General features: G+C 46.1%; 1 protein-coding gene across 1 annotated transcript in view; it reads left to right on the plus strand.

Annotated features, from left to right (window-relative positions):
• Positions 1 to 20,329, plus strand: part of LOC143696582 (transportin-1-like) — a 57,531-nt gene extending 37,202 nt beyond the window's left edge. Inside the window, exons 4-5 of the mRNA XM_077193163.1 lie at positions 19,534 to 19,640; positions 20,192 to 20,329. Of these exons, the coding sequence (XP_077049278.1) occupies positions 19,534 to 19,640; positions 20,192 to 20,329 (245 nt within the window). The remainder of the gene's footprint in view (positions 1 to 19,533; positions 19,641 to 20,191) is intronic.
• The last annotated feature ends 214 nt before the right edge of the window (positions 20,330 to 20,543 follow it).

Below are 20,543 nucleotides of genomic sequence, written 5' to 3' on the forward strand. Positions count from 1 at the left end.
GCTGGCTGTGACCGATGACTGTGTTGGCCTCCAGCTGTTCTTCAGTACCTCCCAGAATAATCCTTTCCATTATATTACCCGGTTCTGAAGTGAGACTGACAGACCTGTAGTTTCTGGGGTCCTCCTTCTTGCCCATGTGGAAAATTGGGACAATGTTATCCAGTTTCTGGTCAGCTGGGACCTCTCCGGATTCCCAAGAGCACTCGAAAATCATCAAGAGAGGTTTTGCAATGACACAAGCCAGCACCTTTGGGATTCTTGGATGAATCCCATCAGGCCCCATAGATTTGTAGGGATCCAGCTGGAGCAGCAGATCCCACACAAGTTCAGGGTTGACTGGGAGTTGATAATTCTTGCAGTCGTGGTCCTTCAGCTCAGGGCACTGAGACTGCCATGGTCCATCATCAGTGTTGAAGACAGAGGCAAAGAATGCATTAAACATCTCTGTCCACAGTTCTGGCAGCTTCAACTCGGGTTGAGCTTTGGCCACATGAATTTTCTCCCTGTAGTGGTAAGCAGCATCTCTGTATTCCTCCCATGTCATCTGAACTTGCTTCAACTGGCCATATACCTCCCTTTTTTGCCTTTTTTCCAAGAGTCCCTGCTCAGCCAAGCTGGCTGTCTGCCTCATGTGCTTGACTTCTGACATTTGGGAATTGCCTGCTCCTGTGCCCTTAAGAGGTGATGTTTAAAAAGTGACCAGCCCTGATGGACCCCAGCACCTGCAAAAACTTTTTCCATCGAGACTTTACTCACTAGTTCCCTGAGCATCCTGAAGTCTTCTCTCCTCATGTCGAGTTGAGATTTTGTTGGAACCTTTCCTCCTGTCAGCAGAGATTTTAAACTTGGGCGCTTCATGGTTGCTGTGGCCAAGACAACTGCCAATCTCCACTTTGCCCATGAGATCCTCTCTGTTGACAAGGAGGGCATCTTTCTGAGTAGTCTCCCTTAGGACCTATTCCATAATGTTTTCATCCAGGTGTTTTAGGAATCTTCTGGCCTGCATTGTACCAGCGGTGTGGTGTTCCCAGTAAACATCTGGCAAGTTGAAGTCTCCCCTAAGGACAAGAGTAGTTGACTTGGAAGGGTCCCTTAGTTCCTCAAAGAATAATTTGTCAGTGTCATCGTCCTGGATAGGAGGTCTGTATTAGACTTCCATGATGACATCTGCATTATTTGTTTGTCCCTTGATTCTTACCCAGAGGCTCTCAACTGTGCCATTTCCAACTGCAAGCTCCTTATATTCCAGCCCTTCTATTACATACAATGCCATCCCCCACCTCCCCCTCTTCTGCCCTGCCTATCCCTCCTAAAGAGTCTGTAACCATCCATCAGGGCACTCCAATCACAGGACTCATCCTTCCAGGTTTCACTTATACCAATGATGTCAAATCTCTGACTGGGCCAAAGCTTCGAGCTCATCTTGTTTGTTCCTCATGCTGCGTGCATTGGTATAGAAACATTTCAGGTGTGTTACATTGTAGCCTACACCTCCTGAATATAGTAAAATCAGGCAACCCCAAATCTGGGAATGATTAGCATCTGACTCCAAGGCTTTGGAATGCTGAACACTCATTTTATTAAAACTATATTATTTTACATTATACTACACTATCTCTGTACTACAAAGAATCCTAAAGAATACTCAAGAAAGCTTGTGACTGTCTCCTGACAGTCAGGACACAGCTTGGACCTGATTGGCCAAGGAAACAAAACAATCCTCAGCAGAATCCAATTATAAAATTCCTTCAGGTAAATAATCTTTCAATACATTCCACATGTGCACAAACACAGGTGCAGCAAATGAGATAAGATTTTTTTTGATTATTCTTTTCTCTGCTTCTCTCACAGCTTCTCTCTGTTCAGAGGGCATGTGAATATCACACCTGAAACATATTGAGGGATCCCATTTGTGCTTGTTTTCTCAAGTTTTGGCACACTATTCCATTGCTCATCACTGGCAAGCTTGGTTTTGTCCCTTTCCTCCTTCCAAGATAGTTTAAAGCTCTGTCACCAAGCCCCACTAGCTCCTGTGCTAGAACTGTTTTTCCCTTCTGAGACAGGTGCATCCTATCAGGTGTCAGTAGACCTGGTGTTGAATAGATCATCCCATGGTCAAAAAACCCCAAATTTTTCCAACAACACCAGCCTTGGAGCCATGCATTGACCTAATGGATCTGTCTATTCCTATCAATGCTATTCCTTGTTACTAGAAGGATCAAGGAAATCACTACCTGTGCTCCTGATCCTTTAACCAATCTTCCCAAGGCCCTGAAGTCTTTTTTGATTGCCCTTGGACTTCTCTTTGTTATTTCATTGCTGCTGGCTTGAACAACCAATAATAATCAGTGTCTTACTAGACTGGAGAGTTTTCCAGTAATGTCCCTTACCCAAGCCCCTGGGAGACAGCAGACTTCCTTGTGAGTTGGGTCCAGTCTGCATATCAGGCCCTCCATTCCCCTTAGGAGTCTCCTGTTACAACCACCCTTCTTTTCCTCTTAACAGAGGTCATGATGCAGGGTACAGGTGGTGCTTTTTTAGGAGGTCCCTCTATCCCAGAAGGACCTTTGTCCACCTTATCAGTTGACTGGCCTTCTAGTTCCAGAGCCTCATGCCTGTTGTAGAAGATGCCAGTCCTACTTGTTAAATTTTCAGGAGGAAGAGGAACCTTCCTCCTGGTATGTGCAGTGACCTGCTTCCAAACCTTCAACTGACCCTTGACTAATTATCCTGCAGGGTTCTGAGTCCATCTGCTTCTCCACTTCAGTGGAGGTTCAAGAGTCCCAAGAGTCATGAGACTGTAGTGTCTTTGAAAATAACTGGTCAGTCTCCTGCTTGTTTGCTTGAATACTACATAGCCTACTCAGTTCCTCCTGTAGCTCCTTGACCTGGTGACTCAGCTCGTCAACTGCAGCATACTTTCTGCAAAAGGAATGATTGTTGGCCCCAGCCTTGCACAAAGAGATCAGGCACTCCTAGCAACCTGTGACCTGGAGAGCTATGTCTACCATCAGCAGGTGTGTCTGTCTGGAGGCCTCTGACATGGCTGGTTCAGTGAGTCCAGCAGCTACAGGGGAATGAGTGCTGCAGTGTGTCAATGCCATAACTGAGGAAGCTTACACTAGTACGCTAATAAGGCTGGGGCTGAAAGGATCTCTTGTGCTCTTCTTCACCAGCTACTGAGTCTGTTTGTTGCCTCTGTTGTTGCCTTCTTGTGAAGGCCGCGGTGACCTGGTTTCAGAGTCCAGCACGGCGATCTCCTCCTTGGGATCCTTCAGGGCCAATAACGGACGCTAACACCAATGTGGTGGATGGTTAAAGGCGTTTATTGAGGGGTCTCAAGGGTATTTATGGACTAAGGGGTTTCTCTATGTCAGACAGGGGTTTGGCTATACTTTCTAGGGTTAGTATGGAGTGGAAAGTTACTGGCATCCATAGGTTAGGGGGGCTACCTATTTGGCTACATTCCAAGGGTGATCCTTATCTATGGGGAGAGGGGCAGAAGGATTCCTGTAATTTTCCGTCACAGCCCGAAATCTTCCGAACGCCTGTCCCTTACTACTACACTTCCCCCCCCCTTTCACAAATGAACGAGGTAATCCTATACATAGGCACTGAAATGAGGTAGGAGGTTGAGATCTGACTAGGGAAAAGGGTCTTGGGAAACCTGAGTAAGTTTCTGCCAGGCAAGTCTCTGGTGACTGGCAGTGTTCCCTGTTGGATTCACAGGAACTGTTGCTGTCCCACGAACAGGATGCTAGCCCGTTCTAGGCGGGCCTGAACGAATGAGACTAGCTTGTTCAGCAGGCATGGCCCGAAGGTAACAGCTATGAGCAGCATTGCCAATGGACCTATTAGGGTAGAAATTAGGGTGGTTAGCCATGGTGTTTGATTGAACCAGGATTCGAACCAGCCCTGTTGGGCTTCCCTGTCTTTCTGTCTCTGAGCCAGTCTGTTTCGGAGTTCTGCCATGGAGTCTCTGACGACTCCTGTGTGGTCAGCGTAGAAACAACATTCCTCTTTCAAGGCAGCACACAGGCCCCCTTGCTGCATGAACAGGAGATCCAGTCCTCGCCTGTTCTGCAGGACCACTTCTGAGAGCGAGGAGACTGACTTTTCTAGAAAGGAAATGGATTTCTCGATCCTCTGTAGGTCCTCATCGATGGTCATCTGCAGCTGGGACAGTCCTTGGTGTTGAGTTGCTAGGGCTGAGACCCCTGTTGCCGTTCCAGCCGCCCCTAGGCCGAGCAGCATTGCGATAGTTATACCTGTTAATATTTCTCTCTTGTGGAGCCGGCTGTTTTCTTCGAAAAGGTGGTACACCTCTTCGTCTGAGTGGTACAGGACTCTAGGGATGATCAGAACTTGAACACAAAAGTCGTTAGAGTTATCGAATTTGGCAAGAGACACGCAGGGACTCACTCCAGATCTCTGGCAAACCCACATCCCAGATGCGGATGGGACTACCCACTTATTATTCTTCCTGTCGGGCTCAACTACTTCGGTGCAGACGTCGCCTTTCCGCTTAGCTAGGGTTGCATTGCCAAAGCATCTGCCCTGACCTGTGACTTGACTCAGGGTAATTCCTTTGCGGGGTGTGTCCCATCTGCACTGGCGAGGGGCATCGGCTGTGGAATAGCTGAAGGGGATATCTAAAGCGACTCCTTCGTAAAAGGGGGGTTTAACATCATAGCAAAGCCAGCAGGAGTCAGTTAGGTTAGGGTTAGATTCATTCAGGGATAGAAAGGTAGCTTCTAACATGCGAAGGATTGGGTCTGAGCCTGACCTGGCTGAGCAGCCTATCTGGAAGGCTTCCTCATCGCCAGTCGGGACGTCGGTGACCCTTGTGGGCAGGGCTTTGGGGTAGGTCATGTTTCTCCCTTTCTGCGTGCTTTTGCCTGTGGGAGCATAGGGTATGAAGATCCCCTGCCCCACTGTGGGTTGGCATAGATGGGCCGTCTCGCATCCATAGCGGGAGGGGGCTGAATCCCGCACGTCCCCTCCCTCTCAAAAAGCATACGGCTTATTTGCACTATATCAAAAGGGAGTAAATCATCATTGCTAAAAAGACCATCTACGAGAGTGGAAACCACCCCTGAGTTAATTCTTTTTTCTGAAATAGCTTTTACTATTGTCTGGATGTCTTTGGAATTAACGGGAGTATACGTTCTTTGCTGGTTCCCCTGGGGTCTTGTGATTCTCACCGGGAAGGCATGCACCGACGCTGCGGGCGCCCATTCCGCGCATTCGATTTTGATTTTACCCCAGTCGGTGAGTTCGTATTGGGGCTGGTTCCCGGCTGTGTTAAAAGTTTTATTTGGTTTCGTCCGAAACCGCATTGATTCTGTTTCTTCTGTTTCCGAGTCGCTGCTGGACTCGGTGGGCTCCGCAGGGCAGTCTGGGGAGCTGTGGCTCCCTTCAGAGTCGGAAGTCGACTGCCAATGAACTTCCGGTTTCACTTGCCATTTTGTTCGGCTTCGGCCCCGCTCCTCCCCTCGGGGGCGGTGCCGCTCCCGCCCCCTGGGCTCGCCTTGCCTCCCGCAGGGAGGGATCTCTCCCATATATGGTGGCGGCAGTGGGCGCGGCTCCCGAGCGAGTGCCCGCCCTCTGTCGCACCCCCACGCATGCGTGTCTGCTGGGATCCACGGCTCCCGGCCGGGCATGGGCTCAGCGCTGGTTTCCTGCGCATGCATGTCCGCGGCTGGCCACGTCTCCCGGTTCTTCCCGCCGCGGGCCGACGGGCTCCACCCCTCTTCTCGGCCACCCGCGCCATATTCGAACGGGAAAGGCGGCGGATCCCCTCCGCCACCCGCCCGCGTGCTTGCCTTCTCGATATTTCGGGCTTCTGCCGCCAATCCCTCCCAAAAGGACCGCGCGCGTCCCTCCGCTTCTTGCGCTAAGTCGGCTATCGGCGGGGAAGGGATAGGCGAGGGGCCCGCGGGCACCCTGGGGGGCTCCGGAGGGGGTCTGGGCCCCGGCGGGTCCCCCGAAAGGGTCAGGGGGTCCCCCGGGGGCTCCGGGGGCTCTGGGCTCGGGGAGGGATGGGATGCGCCCGGCCCCCGCGTCTCCCCGCTTTCAATCGGGTCGCCACCAGGAGGGGTTCGCGTTATCGCCCCCTCCCCCAGCTGTGGCGTGATTAACAGACAGGAACGCGCAGCGTTCCACGTCTCCCGTTCTTCTAATGCTTTGCGTAGGGCTGCTTCTGCCTTCCCCCACGCTTTCAGGCTTTTGCTGCTGCCTGTGGCTTTTGTGTCCTCTGCTAACGCGACAGTGCATTTCTGCCACGCCTCAGAGTGCAATATATCTATGGGTCGGTCAATGACTCCGAGCTCGAGGAGTCTCGTTAAAGCGAGATTAAAGTTCCTGAGTTCACATTTGATTCCCCATTGCATATGTATCAAACTTACGACCTTCGCTATCGCTTCCATACGAATCGCGGGTCCCGGGGCGTCCCCCTGCTTCGTTACAGTCGTTCCGGCGCTGTGGATGCTGTCCCCTGGCCAGGAGTACCCCCATCGCCCGGACTCGTCATCCCGGGTTTCGGCACCACTATGTTGCTTTCTTGTGAAGGCCGCGGTGACCTGGTTTCAGAGTCCAGCACGGCGATCTCCTCCTTGGGATCCTTCAGGGCCAATAACGGATGCTAACACCAATGTGGTGGACGGTTAAAGGCGTTTATTGAGGGGTCTCAAGGGTATTTATGGACTAAGGGGTTTGTCTACGTCAGGGGTTTGGCTATACTTTCTAGGGTTAGTATGGAGTGGAAAGTTACTGGCATCCATAGGTTAGGGGGGCTACCTGTTTGGCTAGATTCCAAGGGTGATCCTTATCTATGGGGAGAGGGGCAGAAGGATTCCTGTAATTTTCCGTCACAGCCCGAAATCTTCCGAACGCCTGTCCCTTACTACTACACTCTGTTGGCTGCTCCCAAATGGTTGGAGAGGAGCCCTTCCTGCACATCCCACCTGCTTGCCCTGCCTGCACAAACTACTGTGCCACACCCCTGTTTGCCTGCTCCAGGTCATTCCTGCTCCCATTTAAAACTCCCATGGTGATCCTGTCTCTGCCCCCTCCTCCTCTGATTGGCTGTCATGCACTTCTGGGTCCTGATGGGGCTCTGGGCTGCTGCTCAAGTGTCCCTGAGTTCTGGAACCCCCCTGTTCAGCCTGATCTTAAAATCACCCCTGGACTTACCTCAGTCACTGTAAGCACATGGTGCTTGCTGTACGGGTTTGGGGGAGTGTGATAGAGTCAGTCTGCCAGGCCTCCCCATATTTATATTTCTGCCATCATCCTCCATACCAGAGGGACTTTACCTGCTTGATTTGCTTAATTGCAATGTGTTTCACAGTCATGGATACTCTGTGCAATAGTGTCCATGGTTAAGTCCGCCCCTTGATCATGAACCCAGCTATATGTTGCATCTCTTCCTTGATGTCCCAAGGTGTCATGGGCCCACCAAGCCAGAAGTAATTCACCCTTATGTTGCCAATCCAAATCCACCTGAGCCACTTCAATCCTAGCAGCCTGATCCACCTGCTAGTTGTTCTTATGTTCTTCAGTGGCCAGACTCTTGGGTCTACAGTGGCTGGACTCCTGGTGCATCTACATGATGCACCTTCACAACCAGGTTCTTTCTACCTAAGCAGCAGTATCTTGCCATGGTGCAGCAGCCCAGATGGCTTTATCTCTGCCCTGCCAGTTATTCTGCTTCCATTGTTGCAACCACCCCCAGAGGGCATTTGTCACCATCCAGGAGTCAGTATAAAGTATTGGCCGTTTTTCTCATTCAGCAATGTCTATGGCCACCTGGATGGCTTTCACCTCTGCAGTGACTCAATTCACCTTCTCCTTCAGCAGTTTTCAGACTTGATGTAGGGGTCTCCATACATCTGCTTTCCATTTCTGATGCTCTTCCACAAGATGGTAGGATCCATCAGTAAACAAGGCATATTGCCTCTCACTTTCTGTTAATTTATTATACAATAGGGCCTCTTCAGCATGTATTATCTCCTTCTCTGGTGATATTCCAAAATCTTTGCCTTCTGGCCGGTCCATGATCACTTCTAAAATTCCTGGATCACTAGGGTGTGGCATTCACATTCTTTGAAAAAATCCCTTCACCCAGGATTTTCTCCTGGGAAGCTGAGATGCCTCAGAGAAAAGGAAAACAATTCTTATCCCATTTGCTTCTCCTGTGTTTTGCTCCTTTGGAATGTGTTTGGAGATTGTTTACCCACCGGTGATAGTTTCATTGCATTCTGGTGTGAGTTGTTTTGACTCTTTGGCCAATCAGGGCCAAGCTGTGTCGAGACTCTGGAAAGAGTAATGAGTTTTTTATTATTAGCTTTTTAGCATTTAGTAAATATCCTTTCTATATTCTTTAGTATAGTTTAGTATAGTATTCTTTACTATAATATAGTATTATAAAATAATAAATTAGCCTTCTGAGAACATGAAGTCAGATGCATCATTCCTGCCTTCGTTGGGATACTCCCAGCAAATACAAAACTGGGGTTTCATATGTGAGCTTGTGTGATTAGTGCAACCCGTTTACTCCATGTAGCATTTGTTGTATGATGTGTAGAGAAGACCCTCCCTTTGAACATCCAGCCCAGCACTGGCAATCGGGGTGCCAGGAGGAGCTGTGCTTCAGTGCCAATCACCTCCAAAGTGATTTGGATACCTTCATAAGCTGCCAGCATCTCCTTTTCAGTTGGAGTATAGTGGGCTTCAGATTCTCTGTATCCCCAACCCTAAAATAATAGGGGTCGATCTTGAGTCTCTCCTGGTGCCTTCTGCCTGAGGTTCCAGGTAGGGCCATTCTCCCCAGCTGCAGTATAAAGTGACGCTGTTGAGTCAGGGATGGAAAGAAAGACTCCAGTCTTCAGGTGGATCTGAAGGCTAACTTTTTGAAAGTAGCGGGTCTTTTTATAATGTGACTTGCTAAGGTGATACTTGATTGGTTTCAAAGTAGAAACATCTCACACTATTGGTGCGCTATGAATAGCACACTGTGGAAAACCATAACTATAAACAATGGTTTCAGAAAGAGAGATAATAATTGTTTTAATTCTTTCCTCTTAAGATTCCCAGGCTCAGCCTGGGAGAAATTATCTCTGTTCTTTCTTCGACTGAACTGAGAATCTCCACATAAAGCACATTTTTTACATCTTGCCCTGTTTTGACTGGCCTGAGGGCTACAGCATGCATTATCTCCTGCTTGATTTGTTCAAAGGCTTGTCCTGGCTCAGGGCCCTATTGGAAATCATTCTTCTGGGTCACATGATAGAGAGGGCTGACAACAGGCTGTAATTTGGGATATGCATTCTCCAAAATCCCATAACACCTAAAAAAGCTTGTGTTTCTTGTTAGTTGGTGGAGACATCGCTGTTATCTTGTTAATCACTTCCACTGGGATCTGATGATGTCCAACTTGCCATTTTATTCCTAAAAGCTGGATGTCCTGTGCATGTTCCTTTACCTTGCTTTGTTTTATGGCAAAACCCACTTTCACAAGAATTTTGATTATTTTCTTCCCTTTCTCGAAAACTTCTTCTGCTGTGTTGCCCCACTCAATGTCATCAATGTATTGCAGGTGTTCCAGAGCTTCACCCTGTGCAGTCTGGATCAGTCCATGACAAATAATGGGGCTGTGTCTCCACCCCTGGCACAGTTGATTCCAGGTATACTGGACACCCCTCTAAGTGAAAGGGAACTGTGGCCTATACTCTGTTGCCAGAGGAATTGATGAAAATATATTAGCAATACCAGTTGTGGCAGCACTGGGCTGCCTTTGACTCTAGCTCATATTGTAATTCCAACATGTCCAGCACAGCAGCACTCAAAGGCAGCATGACTTCATTTAGGCCACAGTAGTCTATTCTTGGCCTCCATTCTCTGTTAGAGTTTCGCACTGGCCATATGGGGCTGTTAAAGGGTGAGAGGGTCCTGCTGATCACTCCTTGGCTCTCCAGTTCACTAATCAGCTTATGGATGGGAGTTACAGTCTTAGTGCCATATAGCTTCTGGTGCACTTTTGTGGTAGCAATCAGCACCTGTTGTTCTTTGGCCTTCAGCAAACCCACAGCAAAAAGGTCAGTGCTTGCTTCCATAGAAAGTGATACCAGCTGCATGCCTTCCTTACCCTCTTATTTCAAACTGCTAACCCCATTATCCCAGCATCAGAGTAGCCAGGTGGTAATCCGCTCACTGGGATGATGGCTGAAATATTTTCTCATCTTCTGCAGCTCACTCGGGGATAGGGATGAAGTGGTCTTTTTCTACCTCCTCCTGTTCCTGTGATGGCCCTGCTTTGCCGTCCTTGCACTTTACTAAACAAGATGATTTTTTTGTGCATTTCTTCTTGTGTATAGGGGTGACTGATACCAGTGTAGGTTGGTTCTCTGGTTCAGCTGCACTTCCCATTGTTGAAGTCTGTCTGTAGCATCCATCACTGGGATTTGAGCAGTCACAATACTTGTCGCAAGGGTTAAAGTAGCTTGAGTGGCCCCAATGCTTATCACCAGATTTTTAATAGCTGCAATGCATCTTGCAGCGACAGAAGGAGCTGTAGTGCCCATCACTGGAGTTTTAGTGGCTGCACTGCTTGTCACGGGAATTGAAGTAGCCACAATGCTTGTTGCCAAGATTTGAATAGCTACAGTCCCTCTCCTTCTTCCTCAATCTGCAGTGCTTGTCACAGGGGTTGGGGTGACCACAGTTTGTTGCTTAACCCTAAACAAGATGTGAACCATAAGTAAGCCCATGCTTGTTTCTAGGAAAAGGAACACATTGGATTCAAGGGTATTCAAAGGATAATAAAAATCTTTAAAATTCTGAAATGCTACTGTAATCAGTATATTCAACCAGGAGGGCCAGAGGGCTTCTGAAGGTAAAAGATAGGAAAAGTTTTAAGATATTCATCCCATATGTTGGATCCCCAAGGAAAAAAGATAAAAGGTGTAATTATTGATCTTCCCCACAAGATATCTCCCAAGTTACATAGGGGACCCCAATTCTGATTACACATACCAGATTAGGTTCATGACCACTGATTCTTTCATATCAGAAACCACTACTTCACAGGGAACACATACACCAAAACCAGTATGTATTGGTTTTGCACAGCCTGGTTCCTGGTAGCAGGGGGGGCCCCAGAGGTGGCTTCTGTGATAAGCTGCTAGAAGCTTCCACCATGTCTGGCAGAGCCAAACCCTGATGGCTCTGAAGATGGACATGCTGCTGGCCAAGGCTGGGCCAATTAGAGATGGTGGTAACCCCTCTGTGATAACATATTTAAGAAGAAATCAAAACAGAGTTTGGGATGCAGTTTTAATTCCAGCTAGAGAGGAGTAGGAGTGAGAATATGAAAACATGCAGACACCAAGGTCAGTGAAGGGGGGGAGGAGGTGCTCCAGGTACCAGAAACGAGATTCCTCTGCAGGCCGTGGTGAGGACCATGGTGGTGTCCCCCTGCAGCCCATGGGGATCCACAAGGGATGCAGAGATCCACCTGTAGCCCATGGAGGAGCCCACACCAGAGCAGGTGGATGCCTAGAGGAGGCTGTCATCCTGTGGGAGACCTGTGGAAAGAGAGGCCCTGCTCCCATGCTGGAGCAGCCTGTCCTTGAAGGACTGCACCCCATGGAAGAGTGACCTATGCTGCAGCAGTTCGAGGGGTACTACTGTCCATGGGAGGGACTTGCACTGCAGCAGTTCGCAGAGAGCTGCTGCATGCAAGATGGAGCCACATCAGAGAAGTTTGCAGAGAACTGTCTCCTGTGAGAGGGACCCCACAGTGCAGCAGGGGGAGGACTCCTCTCCCTGAGCAGCAGGAGACGCTACAGGTGATAAACTGACCATAACCCCCATTCCCTGCCTCCTTGCACTGCTGGGGTAGGAGGTAGAACTGGGAAGGAGGGAGGGATGGGGGGAAGGTGCTTTTAAGGGTTCATTTTACTTCTCATTATTCTGCTCTGATTTTGTTAGCAATAAATTTACTTTGGATCTCTAAGGTGAGCCTGTTTTGCCCTTGATGGTATTTAGTGAGCAATCTCTCCTGATCCTTATCTCAACTCATGAGCCCTTCATTTTATTTTCTCCTCTCTGTACAGCTGCAGTGGGGGGTGAGCAAGCAGCTGTCATGGGTGCCTGGCATCCAGCCAGGGTCAAACCATGACACAGTATTATATAATGTGCCCATGAGTAAAAGCCCAGGAACTCTAACAGCAAATGAAAAAACATTGTGATCAGCAACTACTTAACTAATAGAATAAATACTTATAACAAATTTGTTTTAACAGGCTCTGGTTAAGATCTGTTATTTTAATCCTTTGTGCCCTATATTGGGTGCCAAAAAAGACTGTTGTGGTTTAACTCCTCTTAGCAACTTATAACCACGCAGCCATTCACTCACACCCCCTCCACACCCATCTTCCCCCAAGTTGGGAGGAGAATTGAAAAGGTAAATCTCATGGGTTGAGATAAGAACAATTTAATAATCTAAACAAATTATTATTGTTCTTGTTGTTATTATTAAACTAATAATACTACTGATAATAATATTTGTAATTTTGGGGAGGGGGAGGGAGAGAGAGAGAGAGTAACAGAACCCAAAAGAAACAAGTGATGCACAATACAGTTGCTCATCACCCACTGACCAATGCCCAGCCTGTACCCAAGCAGTGATCAGCAGCTCCTGGCCAAGCCTCCCATCTCCAGTTTATATACTGGGCATGATGTTCTATGGTGTGGGATATCCCTTTGGCCAGTTTAGGTCAGCTGTCCCAGCTATGCTCACTCCCAGCTTCTTGTGCAGGTCCTCACTAGCAGAGCATGAGACACTGAAAAGCCCTTGTCTCAGGGTAAGCACTGCTCAGCAACAACCAAAACATGAGTGTATTATCACCATTATTCTCATACTGAATCCAAAACACAGCACTGTACCAGCTACTGAGAAGAAAATGAGCTCTTATCCCAGATGAAATCAGGACAAATAATCTACCTTTAGAATCCCTTGCTTTCTGTATAGGATTCCTTCTCCAGACATCTGGGTTAAGGACTTTGGACTAGAGGAAAATGTCCATCTCTTTGCTTTTCCTACTGTTTCATCCCTTTGTGAATTTGCTTTACTGTGAACTTTATTAATGCTCCATTTTCTTAATGACAGTAATGATTTAAGTTTGTGCTTAATTGATTGTTCAAAGTGTCACCAAATTACCAAAAATGGTTGAATAAGACCCCTTAACACCAATTTAGTGTTAAAGATGGCATTATTTATTCAGGCACCTGGAGTGATACAGGAGATAACTCATCCTAATGTGCCCCCTGGTTCCTACAAGTGTGTTGGTAATATACAGTTACTACATGCATATTATAATTTGACCATTACCATAAAACCCTTCCCATGTTTCCCAAGTTCCTAAACTCAGTCCTTGTTTTGGCTGTAGCTGGATTTCTGAGCCAGATGTCTCTTCTTTATCTTCCAATCTCCTTGCTTGCAGAGCAGTTTCTGCAGGCCTTGTTTGTCTGCTAAACACTCACAGTCACAGTAGAAATTGAAATAACCTTTTTGGTATCAAAATGAGTTGTCAGGGGAGTACAATGGAGATATCTAAAGAATAGAAGAATATAATAGAATTAAAGAATGGTTTGGGTTAGACAAGACCATAAAGATCATCTGGTTCCAACCCCTCTGCCATGGGCAGAAACACCTTCCACTAGACCAGGTTGCTCAGTGCTCCATCCAGCCTGGCCTTGAATGCTTCCAGGGATGGGACATCCACAGCTTCTCTCAGCAACCTATGCCAGGACCTCACCACCCTCACAATAAAAAATTTCTTCCTAATCTCCAATCTAACCTTTCCCTCTTTCATTTTAAAGCTATTCCCCTTGTCCTGTCACTACATGTCCTTGTATAGTCTTTCTCCATCTCTCTAGTAGGCTTCCTTCAGGTATTGTAAGGCTTCTGTAAGGTCACCCTGGATCCTTGTCCTCTCCAGGCTGAACAATCCCAATTCTTCCAGCCTTTCCACATAGGACAGGTGCTCCATCCCTCTAATTAACTTGGTGGCTTCCTCTGGACTTGGCTCCAACAGACCCATGTCCTTCCTGTGCTGTGGCTTCCAGAGCTGGATGCGGTACTCCAGGAGAGGTCTTACCAGAGCAGAGGGGCAGAATCCCCTCCCTCAACCTGCTGGCCACGCTGCTTTGAATGCAGAACAGGACATGATTTGCTTTCTTGGCTGCAAGTGCACATTGCCAAATCATGTCCAGCCTCTCATCCACCAGCACCCTCAAGTCTTTCTTGGCAGGACTGCTCTCAATCCGTTCATCCCCCATCCTGTATTGATACTGGGGTGTGCCCTGACCCAGGTGCAGCACCAGCACTTGGTCTTTTTAAACCTCATGAGGTTCTCATGAGCTGACTTCTTGACTTGTCCAGGTCCCTCTGGATGGCATCCTGTCCTTCAGGTGTGTCAACAGCACCACTCAGTTTGGTGTCATCTGCAAACTTGGTGAGGGTGCACTCAATCCTACTATGTCATTGACAGAGATGTTGAATAGCCCTGGTCCCAAAATGGACCCTGAGGGACACCACTTGTCATTGATGTCCATTGGGGCTGAGCCATTGACCAATACTCTCTCAGTGCGACTGTCTAACCAATTCCTATCCATCCCTCTCCAATTTAGCGAGAAGGATCTTGTGGGGGACCGTGTCAAAGGCTTTACACAAGTCTAGATAAATGACATCCGTAGCCCTTCCCTTGTCCACTGATGGAGTCACTCCATTGTAGAAGGCCACCGGTTGGTGAGGGAGGTTTTGCCCTTTGGAGCTGTGCTGGCTGTTCTGAATCACCTCCCTCTCCTTCATGTGCCTTAGCAGAGTTTCTAGGAAAATCTGTTCCAGGATCTTCCTATGCACAGAGGTGAGACTGACAGGTCAGTAGTTTCCAGGGTCCTCCTTTTAACCCTTTTTAAAGATGGGTACAATATTTCCCTTTTTCAGTCTCTGTGGACTTCACCTGACAGCCATGACTTTTCAAATATCATGGAGAGATGCTTGGCAACTACATCAGACAGGTCTCTCAGGAGAATATATTACAGCTGTGTTTGGATTGCACCTTTAGGGTCGTTTGATGGTGGTGACAGCTGGGGGAGGGACTGTATTTTAAGCATATCTATTTTGAGCATTTTCATTTTGATAATTTTACTGTTTGATTTGAGGAAACATTTGTGGATTAGTAGCTCTATTACAGTTGAGCTTCAAGTGGTCTTGGCAAGGATTATTCAAGCATATATGAACTCTGAAGATGTGTACCAACTGATTAACTGTAAGCTTACATTATAAGAATTGCTATTTACTATTTTTTACCCTGCTGTGTGAAGTAATTAAGTATTGAATCCTTGTAGGTTTGTGTCCCAATAGTGAGGTTGGTCCAGTACTCACTCGTCTCTTCATACTATCTAGGTGTAAAAATATTGCTACCTGCCTAGGCTTCCTTGTTAGCATATAAGTTGGCATAGCTGTTCTTTCAGATGCTGTAATGGGTTTGCATGGCCATGTTTTAGTAGCGAGTGGGGTTACAGGGGTGACTTCTTTGACCCTCATGTCCGACAGAGCCCATGCCAAGTGGCTCCAAGATGGACCTGCTGCTGGCCAGTGCTGAGTCAATCAGTGATGGTAGTAATGCCTCTGGAGTAACATTTAAGAAGGAAAAGAGTTATGGCACAGATGTAATTGCAGTCAGAGAAGAGCGGAGTGAGAATATGTAAGAGAAACAACTCTGCAGACACCAAGGTCAGTGCAGAAGGAGGGGAAGGAAGTGCTCCAGGCACTGGAGCTGAGATTCCCCTGCAGCCCATAGTCTTAGGGTCTGGTTATTAAAATTACTTAGGTCTTCCTCAGTCCAAATTAAGGTGCAAACGAGACCATATGCCAGTGACAATAGTATGGATTTTATTTGATAGTAAATATGAGGGAAAGTAAAGGGAAGAGAAAGAAATAGGGAAAGAGGAGCTTGGGGGGGGGGGGAGAGGGGGGGAGAGAGTAAGGTGGAGACAAAGTAGAAAGTATCACCACTCCATAAATCCTGATGGCATCCTGTTGATCCTCTTCTTCTGGTCTTCTTGAGGGTGAAGGTCCCCCTGAAAAGCATAGAATCCAATGGGTTAATATACACTCGGGCCAGGTGGCAATGTCCAGGTACTTCCCCTGGAGGGGGGAACAGTTTCTTGCAGCAGACTCTGGATTTGTTGCATCATGTGCAATCCTGTGGTGCAAAGCCTCTGGGTAGTGCTTTGGAATGTCTTTGATGGATTATGACACCCCCTCAGCTACCTCTCACGTGAATGTCCCGTGGATGTGGCCTGTGGGGTTGGGGGTTCCACAGCTGGGCCAGTTTGTGTAAGGGAGGGTGGGTATTCACTGCCTCTGACCAGAGGTTACACCCACACACCTGAAACCTTCTTCCTCTTCATTTTGGGGGGGAGGCTGTGTAAACCTGGCTTCTGTGGGCTGTGGTCTCCCCCACCCCAAACCCAGCCAGAGGTGACTCTCAGCATGGCTGCTGGGTTTGGCTCTCATTCTTTTCCTAGTTTATTTGTTTCCTTCTCCCTGGGCCTGAGATGACTGAAGAATGGGTTTCTAATCATCAGTTTGACTTTCAGTCTCAAGTCCCAGTCAGACATCTTTTAGGCAGGGGTGGGCTTCTTCATACAGTTTTGCTATAATGGGCAAAACTTTATATCAGCATTTGAGGCATGAACTATTTCAGTCTCTGACACATAGTGAAGACCATGGTGAAGCAGCTGTGCCCCTGCAGCCCATGGCAGAGATCTACCTGCAGACTATGGAGGACGCCCATGTTGGAGCATGTGGATGCCTGAAAGAAGGTTGTGACCCTGTGGAAATCCCATGCTGGAGAAGGCTCCTGGCAGAACCTGGGCCTTGTGGGAAGGGGTGCCCATGCTGGAGCAGGTTTGTTGGCAGGACTTGTGATCCCATGGAGGATCCACACTGGAGCAGCCTGTTCCTTAAGGACAGCACCCCATGAAAAAGACCCACACTGGAGCAGTTTGTGAAGGGCTGAAGCCTATGGGAAGGACTCGTGCTGGAGAAGTTTGTGGAGGACTGCCTCCTGTAGGAAGGACCCCATGCTGGAGCAGGGGAAGGACTCCTTTACCTGAGGAGGAAACAGTGGCAGAAACATGTGATGAACTGATCATAACCCTCATGCTCCATCTCCCTGCCCTGCTGTGGGGGGAAGGAGATAGAGAATCAGGAATAAAGTTAAGCCTGGGAAGGAGGAAGGTGTTTTTTAGGATTTGTTTTACTTTTCATTATCCTGCCCTGGTTTTGACTGTTAATACATTCAACTCATTTCCCTAAGTCGAGTCTGTTTTGCCTATGATGGTAATCAGTGGGTGATCTCTCCCCATCCTTAACTCATGAACCTTTTATTATATTTTCTCTCCCCTGTCCAGTTGAGGAGGGGAGTGATAGAGTGGCTTTGGTGGGTACCTGGCATCCAGACAGGGCCAAATCACCACAGATGCATACATATTTTTGCTGTTCAAGCACTGACAACCTCATGAGCCAATCACAAATAAGATCTCTGGAGTTCTGAGAGGAGGATGAGCAACTACATCAAAATAGCATCAGGGAAGAAGTAATGCAGCATGTGTAGTCTTTAGTATCTGATGTTACCCAAACAAAAGCTGATACCTTTTGATCAAGATGGAAGCAAACTGATTAATCCCATTCTCAGAAGTCACCTCACTGAGGATGATAAAGATGGCAATAGAGTCTATTTTAGGACTGTGATTGGAGATGAAATGATAACTACACATTGTTGTATCCTTACTTAGGTTTTCTTTTTTTTAAACTCTGAAATGACTAACATTGTGAAACTTCTTTGTGCTGTGTGGTACAGGTTTTAAAAAACCTTGTGCCAACATTGAAATATGGATTCAAGTTGAAAAAATACAGTTGCATATGTTTAGGACCCACAAACTTACCAGGAAATAAATGCATCTATTTAGGAGGTTTCTGTGTAATATTGTTCTGTATTCTTGTATATTTAATAGCAATTTGAACATTTTATTTCAAAAAAAGAGGATATATGGTGATTAGCTCAATGAAAAAGCTTAGGAAATTTTTTTTCATCACTTTTCATTTGGGAGATTATTAGTTGAGGCAAAATGGACTCATAGTAAGTCCTAGTTTATAAGCAGCCTTCCCCATTCCTGTCACCTAATTAGTTTTTCCTGGCATTTCTGTATGTGTTAAAAATGGAAGTGACTCTTTCGGCCATCCTCTCTGCTGGATCTGAATCAGCCAACCCCTACAGCTGATCACTGGATGACCTGCCATAGTGTGTAAGCTGTTAGTAGGTATCTGTCTTAGAATTTTTGTCCTGAACATGGGCCTTCTGCCCTGTGCACAGCACCAATTCACACACCGAGGACGAGGTACTTCTATTTCTTTGTTGTAGTAGGCACAAAGTAGGGAGCTGGGTGGTAACCCACAAAAGGTTGGCTCCCCAATCATCAAAGCTTTATGTTATTTATACATTTTTAGCAAACAGTGGCATTAATGTTCATTGTCTACAAGCTACCCAGTTCTTTTATTAATTAGTATTCTACCATCTATTGGTTAATGATTCTCTTGCTTCTCATGCTATTTAGTCCATATGCTCAGTCTTCCTCTTCTTTTGGGTCTGTGGGTTTCTTGGGTCAGTGGTCTGTGAGTCAGTGGTCACAATCTCCCCCTGCCAGAATTACCTTTTACCCAGTCAGAGCTGATTTCAACACAGTTGCTGAGCTGGCTTTATTAGTTTCTTCCTTTTCTTGGGAGTTCTGCCAAATATCCTTATGGCCTGTAAATTCTGCATTCTTTGTGTCCACTATCAGGGGTACATCCTTCTCCCCAAGCTTTGGTAACCTCCCTCTAGGTCTGAGATCAGTGAAGCATGTCAAGCCCTAAACCTCACCAAGGCAATTCTACCAACAAGTAATTTATATTTCTAACACCTGGACATCAGCATATGCCCTTAATGTTTTGTGTAAACATAGTAAAGTTATGAACACATAATTTAGTAATGAGTTATCATTTTATTGAATGACAGCTTCCAGCGTTCATACCTTTGTATCATAATAAAGAGGGAGTGACTTGAGATGGATATTCTACTGGAGGTCAAGATTTGTACAGTTTTTAGTAAACTCTAGAGCAGACCTGCCCTGCAGTGTTTGGACATGATTATTACCTTAACTGGAATTACTTTGTGCTTGATGTCTCACATCTGAGCCATTCATGATAGCAGGAAGGGGCAACCTGCCTTTGCATTTCAAAGCCCTTCAAATAACCTTTGTAATTAAATGTACTTCCTCTTTTTATGCTTGACAGCTCTTAATAAAACAAGAAATTTCTTAACTCCTTAGATCTTTGAGAAGAGTAAAATGAGAAAAAAGGGTGTGAAACCTGTGAAGATATATGAGATCTCATTTCCTTTATTCCTCTGATTCACTTAGGCATTCTGATAACAACCATTGCTTCAAAAGGGGAATTGCAGAATTGGCCTGACCTCTTACCAAAGCTTTGCAGACTGTTGGATTCTGAAGATTACAATACCTGTGAGGTAAGGAGGCTTATTTTGAAATGTGTTATCATGTAAATTTGATTTTTTTTTGCCTTTCTTCATAGATACTATATATATGTATAGTACTTTGTGTGGGTATGTATGCACATATATAATCTTTTTTTTTCCAGTATTCATGAAGGAAAATAAATAAATACCAGCTCAACTGTTTTAAGCTATAAGGAGAAAAATCTTGTCTGATTTTTAAAAAAATCTTGCTTTTAAGCATTTTTAAAAATATGATTAAATAAATGAATGTTAAAATTAAAATTACCACTTAGCTATTATAGACTCATCCAGCTTGAGATCTTACAGATGACAATATAAAGTGCTTAAATAAAAAGTCCTTAAGGCTATTTTAATTTGACTTACATTTACTTAGTTAATTAGCTACATTTACTGCGATCTTTTGCTAAAATTACCTGTTCTGTAAAAACCCTGAAATGTTGCTTTCTTCAACTTTAAAATGTAAAGTAACAGATTTTCTTTTGCTTTGGTTTTTTTTTTTGGTTGTTGTTGTTGTTTGTTTGTTTGATTTTGTTTTTAAACAGGGTGCATTTGGTGCTCTTCAGAAGATATGCGAAGATTCTGCTGAAATTTTAGATAGTGATGTATTGGACCGACCACTCAATATCATGATACCTAAATTCTTGCAGTTCTTCAAACACAGCAGTGCAAAAATAAGGTAGGTTTAGGTGTTATACTAAAGTTATCTGTTAAAAATTTATTTACATGAGTAGCAAGGTTGATATTTTGTAGATCAGTTTAAAACATACTTAGTTTTTTAAAATGATCCTGCATATGCAAATGTGAGAAGGCACAGCAATTTCATGCATTGGTCATTTCCATGCTTATCTGTTTAGTTATTAGATCAGCCTCACCTCTTTATACATCTTCCAAATC

Source organism: Agelaius phoeniceus, chromosome W (genome assembly GCF_051311805.1).
Source record: "Agelaius phoeniceus isolate bAgePho1 chromosome W, bAgePho1.hap1, whole genome shotgun sequence".
Taxonomy (NCBI): domain Eukaryota; kingdom Metazoa; phylum Chordata; class Aves; order Passeriformes; family Icteridae; genus Agelaius; species Agelaius phoeniceus.